The sequence below is a fragment of the Hipposideros armiger genome, unplaced genomic scaffold (genome assembly GCF_001890085.2).
Source record: "Hipposideros armiger isolate ML-2016 unplaced genomic scaffold, ASM189008v1 scaffold_360, whole genome shotgun sequence".
NCBI classification, from domain to species: Eukaryota; Metazoa; Chordata; class Mammalia; order Chiroptera; family Hipposideridae; genus Hipposideros; species Hipposideros armiger.
Window position 1 is genome coordinate 81,656 of NW_017731710.1, and position 7,077 is coordinate 88,732.

The 7,077-nt window shown below is 34.7% G+C and overlaps 1 protein-coding gene across 5 annotated transcripts in view; it reads right to left on the bottom strand.

Moving 5' to 3' along the window:
• SLCO1C1 (solute carrier organic anion transporter family member 1C1) overlaps positions 1-7,077 on the bottom strand; it is a 59,364-nt gene that overhangs the window by 46,918 nt on the left and 5,369 nt on the right. The window contains exons 3-6 of one of the 5 annotated variants that reach the window (XM_019661732.1): positions 6,442-6,593; positions 6,017-6,148; positions 1,595-1,748; positions 306-447 (exon numbers count right to left, since the gene is read on the bottom strand). In XM_019661732.1, the coding sequence (XP_019517277.1) occupies positions 306-447; positions 1,595-1,723 (271 nt within the window). In that variant the 5' untranslated portion in view covers positions 1,724-1,748; positions 6,017-6,148; positions 6,442-6,593. Of the gene's footprint in view, positions 1-305; positions 448-1,594; positions 1,749-6,016; positions 6,371-6,441; positions 6,594-7,077 lie in introns of those variants that run through there. The other 4 variants (XM_019661733.1, XM_019661735.1, XM_019661734.1 and 1 more) reach the window with 4 other exon arrangements.

Consider the following 7,077-nt stretch of genomic DNA (forward strand, 5'->3'; position numbering starts at 1 on the left):
TTTTTTTGTAGAGTCCATTTAGACTTTCCAAATATTAAATTACAGTGCTTCCAGGATATATGACTGTTCTGCAAAGACACTTCCCACATACTTTTAAACTCAAAACATTGATAGTATCTCACCCTCTCCAGGAAAGCCTCTCATTCTGATTGGAAACTCGGAAATGTGTGATTCATATACTAGTGAATATCTGAAAATATATTGTTGGTTGCTCGGAGAGAACAAATTGCAGTAAGGATGCCCTTCAGTCATATCATACCTAGAAGATGTGTTTAAAAATGAAATCAGACATCTGTGATACCTACCAATTTCAAAACTACCATCAATAACTCCCACCAGTGAAGAAGGGATTTCGAACCTTCTCTCTATTTGAGTGATGGTGCTCTTCAGATAGCCTCCTGCCAAGGCTTTGGCAAAGTAAACGAAAGACAAGGCACCCAAGAACACCTGGAAAATATGACAGGTCACACTTATTCTGGCTCTAGCTTGACACAACTAGAGGCTTACTAAACAAACAAACAAAAAACCAAACCAAGAACAACTTAACAAACTTGTTATTGAAGATTTCATTCAAACCCTTTAGCCTCAAGCTCATGTAGGTTTCTAAAAATTCAATTTCTCTTGGGAATAACAGATTTTCATTCAGAACGTATGTTGAATTTCTTCTCCCCCTCCCCCCAAAGGACATTCAAAGGAGTCTTTGAACAGAAGTTTTATCATATGGTAAAGCAATGATAGGAAGCAGCCAGTCGTAGGTAAGGAAACAAACAAACAAACACAAACAAAACAAAAAACCATAAATCAAACACTTAACATCTTATCATAAGTCTATCATTCATGATTGTGTGTTTCACCTTGATGGTGCAAACACCCACAGAAAACTTAATAGACTGCAAAAGTAGAACTACCAGTCCTTGTGTTTAATTAAGTTTATACTCTAAATTCATACTCAAATTCTTATTTGATGAAAAACATTTTTTTGGCATCTGGCTGATGTACTCTGGTAGACCTGGGTCTGTGCGAGTGTATCCATAGGGTAGGTTAGCATTTATATGAAAAAGGCATAGACATTTGTTGAGTGAACGATTGGCACAAAGATAGAGCAGGAACTTGGAGTCACAAGGATTACCATTTAAAAAGCAACTCCTCTGTCCCTAACTCTGTGGCAAGGAAAGCCAACTTTTTCATTTATAAAATGGGAATACTGTGGATGGTCCATGGCTTAAACGTTAAAACTGTGTTTGGTATAATATCTGGTACATGGTAAATATTTAATAAATACTAGTTTTTGTTTTTGTTTTTTTCTTTCTCTCTCCTTTCTGTTTAGAAGGACCATTCAGATAAGCCAGGAGAATATTATTTAGCAATTCAACCTACATGTTCAGTCAGAGTTTGCTTTCACTGCCTGGCAAAGTGTGGTTTTAATAAATTGCATCTAAGATCACTTTTTTAAGAAGAAAAAAGTTATTTCTTCTAGCTATATTGTATAGAAAATATCTAGATAGAGAGCCAAGGGCATTGATGCCACTTAATTCTTTATTATTGTTTAATTCACCACTTATAGTTTCTTTTTTTATCGTTTAATTGTTGTTACCTTTAGCTCACCACAACATGGCTGCTTCTCCTCTGAGGAGGAATATTCTGTTTTAAAGGAAGTGCTCCCAACAGGTTGTATTGAATCTTTGCAGAATAACTGGATATTTTCCTTGGATGAAGTGTCCATTATGAAAACGTTTCTTGACTCTGATCTGGCAAAATTGATTTTAACAGTAAAAAGCAGAAAACAAACAAAAAACAATATTTCATTCAAATTCACAGTTTATTAAATAATATTTTTATTTCACAGTAAATCACAATGCTGTAGACATAATTTGATGTGAAGGTGCCTTATTGTGCCACGGTAGGTTGGCAACGTTTTTCAATTAAAATTGGCCAGGATGTTTGATTAACTAATCCTGCTATCAGGACTCCGTTGCCAGCATTCTTTCTCAGTCCCTCCATTTTAAGCCTCATTACAGCAAAGAACAAATTTAAATGTTGCCTTTGGAATAAATAATGAGGCAGAATTTTGTTAACTTTGCTGTCTTGCCAGCTTAAACTAGAAGCAAGCAGGAAAGGAAGAAGAGGAATTCAACCATTTGAATATTGCTTCATTAGAATTAAGTCTTTCACATATTTAAATCTATTTTCTTAGCAGAATGGATAGAAAAATTGATGCGCGTTGCAGATACTTATAGCATACTGTGATTCCTATATCACAGTATCACTGCAACATCCAAGTCTTAAAATATGGCAAAACAAACAAACAAACAAACAGAAAAACAGACCAATTTTTGTATCATTTTAGTTTGACAAATAAGGAAACAGCAAAATTTGTGCCTCAGGCTTAGATTTAATTCAGGCAACATTAGTCTTTGGTTTGCCTTAAAGTAAGAAAGATGGTCTCCCATCCTATGTTTAATTTCCCACCCTCCCTGTCCTTACCAAACCCTGGACAGGTTCACCTACTCTGAACCTATTTTATCCCTGTTCATGTCAATATTTACATGTCTTATGCCCCGTTTCTTTAGAATTTCACATGGCTCAGTGCCTGACTCGGAAAGTAATCGAAGTGAAAGAATTCAAAATTAAATGTTATGAATCACCCTAATGTTTATCAGATGATGCATTTGCATCTTCATAGAGATCTTGATCTTTTATATTTTCATCATACTAACTAAAGGAATAATGTTAGAAGTAAAGTTTCAAGCAGTGTGGTAGAAATATAGATTTATTCTGCCTATGTGTATATTACTGAGGTAAATATCAGAAGAAAAACCTAAGCAACTTAAAAGTGGAAGAGATTCCTCCAGGGATTGGGGAATATGTTGAGAAGGGTGTGGCAAGGGCATGGTTCAAAAAAAAAATCATTATTAGACTTTTAGATTATTTGGTTTCATAAACATGTATAACTTTAACTTTTAAAATATGGACAAAGGAAAGTGAGTGAAACAGCAAAATATGAAAAACCCAAAAACTAAAGTAAACAAAGAGTTGATGCTAAACAAGATAAAAAAACAAAGCCACAAGAATACAGTATTATTAAGATGTAATATAGATGCTTAGAAATTTAAAACAAAAATAATATATAATATAGAGGAATAACCTTAAAATTTTGACAAAATGAATAACTTTCTAACGAATATTAATTACCTGTATTGACACAAACAAAAAGAGAAAAATAGTCAAGGAAAACATTCACAAAAATACTCTAAAACTAGCTTTTAAACAAACATAATAAGACTAGATGATGTAACAGGAGTGCTTTATCAAGAGATATAATTTGAGGAAAGATAGCAGATAATGGAAACAACTGATAATAGTCTCTATTCATCTAACAAAGCTAGAATTACCTTGATAACAAAATTTCATTAAGATAGCACAAAAAAAGAAATCTAAGCCTGCTAAATCTAAACTAGACCACATCCAAACATGCTAAAATCCTAAATAAAATACTAGTAAGTCCAAATTAATTAATATTTTATAATTAAGCCAGGTTTAAAATGTAACAATATTAGGAACTATGTTCATCTAAATCACATTAAGAATTCAAAATATTATATATGTATATCAAAACATCATATTGTATACCTTAAATACATACTTTTTTTATTTGTCAATCATACCTCAACAAAGGTAGAAAAAATAGAATTCAAGATGAAAAATAATAAAATCTCAGTAGATACAAAATAGCAGGTAATAAAATTCAACATCCATTTCTGCTTTTAAAAGAAAAATTTTAAGAAACTAAGAATACTGAGGTTCCTCTTTACCTGTCTGAAACCAAACTCCAACGTCACATATCCATTGAGTCACTAAAACTTCTTTTTCAGAACATTATTTTGCCAGAACAATAAAAATGGGGTTTGGGAAACATTGAGTTATACAAAACTACTGAGTACTTTTAATTAAACTCCTGGAGAAACCCATTGCTTATAAAGAAAAAAAAGCAAAATAACTAAATGACCAACAAATTATGGCATAGTCATGCAATGAAATCTTTTGAAGCCCTTAGAAATTAGTGTAAAGAAGTAACTATATTATATAGTACTATATAATTATATAGAACTATATTTTCATCACAGAGTTGGTTTTAAAAATATATTCTACTAAACAGTATAAATAACATTCTATTTATAAAAGAAACACACATATATTCACATATGCATATGCACAGAAACAAAGGTTAAGAAACTTATTAAGAAAAGGTTAACACTCATTTCTGGTTGATGACACATCAGGTGATTTTTAAAAACTGTTTAAAAACTTATTTTCTAAAACAAACACCAATTTCTTATATGAAAAAAATATTTTAAAATATATAAAAATATCACCAAACAAGAAATGTATAAACCTGGAAGATTTTAAAATATAAAAAGAATATTATATTTACTAATATTATAGTTTAAAATGCAATCCTCTTCCAAGAACTAAACTATATAATATAAATTGACCTATTGCTTTAAGAGTTCAGATATATTATTTCCCATCAGACATAGTATTATAGCCAGTGACCAGAAAATGCAAATAAATTGCTTAATAATAAAATTACTATCTCTAACACTAACTGTATCTCTTAAAAAGATTAAAAGGGTTAATTTAGAATGAATGCTGATGCTAAAGAGATAAAAAAAATCATGTTGAAATTGATATTAAAAACTTGAGACAACAAGACATATTATCTTCTTATATTTAGAGATGTTGACACAAAAATCTAACTAGAATTCAGGAGTGATAACAAATATGAAAGAACTATAGTCTCCTAGTTGATGTTGTGTTAGGGCAAAATGACATCCAGCTTACAATCCTGACACTGCATAGTTTTACTGAAAATATAATTTCACCTTGATGACTAATTTGCATGTCATCTCAAGGATAGCATGTTTCAAGGAGGCTACAGTTTCAGAGCACTGAACTTTTCATCCTTCTGTGGAAAGAGGGAGAAGAAGTTCAATGACACGAATGGGCAGATTCCGGGGGCCTGCAGGTGCTCTATCTCTTGCTCTCTTTATTTGCAATTGCAGAAGTGGAGCGTGAGCACACAGTTATTTAGAAAGCTTGCATTTGGCAGATCCTTAATTGTTCTCCTACCTCTTGAGCAGATTGCTCCAGGAAAAAAGTCATAGTAAGGTTTTCATCCAACACCCTGGGTTGGAGTAGAACATTTTGGCAGCCAAAGAAAAATAAGCCAAGCAGTTTATCTTCATTTTAGTTTGGAAAAAAAAAAAAAAAGATGGAATGGTCTGTTCACATGGGTTTGAAAATCAATCCTCCGGTCTTTACAGAACTCACATGGCCTAAGCAGGCTATAGCTTGAGTACACAAATGCACTGATCCTCTGTGTCCTGATCCTCTGACAGACTATCCAGCAATCAGCCTCCCATGACTGCCACGAAGTGAGAAAGGCCACCACTTCCCATCACTCTCTTCTCTTAGTCATCTCACATGAGGAAAACCTCTCCACTAGCTTGTCCTCTGGACACCAGAATCCCTCCCTTCAAGAGGGAAAACAGCCTCATGGAACTTGCTAAGAAGGAAAGCATTTTCCTTAGAAAGCTGATCCTCCCCCACCCCCCCAATACAAGTAATTGTTTGTGTCAGATTAAGGTTTAATAGGTACTATCTATATGCCAGATGATTTATGTAGTTTTGGCTAATCTTTCAAACAACTGAACAAGGTTAGCATTATAATTCCCATTTTAGAGAAAATGATGTGGCTCATAGCAGTTCAGTAACTTGTCAAAAACTACCCAACTAATAAGCATCAGTCAAAATTTGAACCTAGAGCTGAGTATATCTAACTTCTTTAACAAGTCTCTCCTCCTGGTTCCACCAAACTAACGAGGGGCCCGACTTTCATGGAGAAGTGTTACGGAGAAGACAGGAGTAGTGCAGGACTCAAGGGTTTATTAACCTCTTCTCTGTGAGAATCTGACGTGATAGCCACAAAATAGGAAAGCAGAGAACCAAATCTTACCTGGAGGTGAAGATCAAAGACAGCCAATTCCTCTCAATGAGCTCAGCAAAGGCCTGGACCACCCTCCACAGACTGAAAGGACACTGGTGAATGCCACAGCAGCTCGGAGCAGTTTTGCCAGGTGGGGAGAGCCTGGATGGACACAGACAGAGCAGATTAGGGGAAAGAAAAGATGAAGGGCATGGTCTCACCCCTGGGCAACCTCTTTTCTTTCCTCTTTCCTCCTGGCCTCTTTTCTCTGGCAGTCGGCAGAGAACAGGCCACGCTGGCAAAGGCACTGACGTGCATCTCAGCTCCCAGGGCACAGAAAGGGCTGAAGCCTTTGAGCCATTTCTTTGCAATTTGCTGCAAGTGTAAGGCCACACGTGATAAAGCTTGCTTTATGGGAGAGAGTGGAAAAAAGAAAAGACCACTTGTGATCTTACTTGCTGATTCCCAGAAAACACAGCTCTGCAGGGGGCAGAGGGTAAGGGAACAGGAGCTGGAGGAGGGACGGAAGTTTGTAACAAAGATCTCTCCTTCTCCTTCCAAGAAGTTTCTAAGCCAGCCGCTCCTTGAGGACATCCCTGGGATCCTTCTGTTAAAAAAAAAAAAAAAAGTCTCCTGGGCTAATTGGTTTCTTTTCCCACTGAGATTCTAGAATCTATAGGGACTAATATCAGGCCAGGATCAAGACCCTGCAGAGTTCTCTCCAGAAAGAGTTAATTTTCAAAGAGACATGATCTGTTGCTCACATCCACAATTTCTGAGTCTTAAAAACAGAAAAAAAGAAAAGAAAAACATTGACTTTTTGGCATTTAATTGTTTATTCTATCTAAATTCCAAGAAAAGATAATTCCTTGCACTGAGAAATTCTACAATTCTAATAAATTATTTTTCCAAGAATACTATTTTAGAGGATTTTGAGCAGTATTAGCTTTCATTTGGTTTATACTAATAAATGAATTTGCTACTGAAATTATCCAAGATCCATCATATTCTTAAGTGGCTGTGACTCTGGCCTGGTCACTTAATATTTTGGAGTCTCGACTTCTTCCTTTGTAAAGTAGAATTTTTATGGG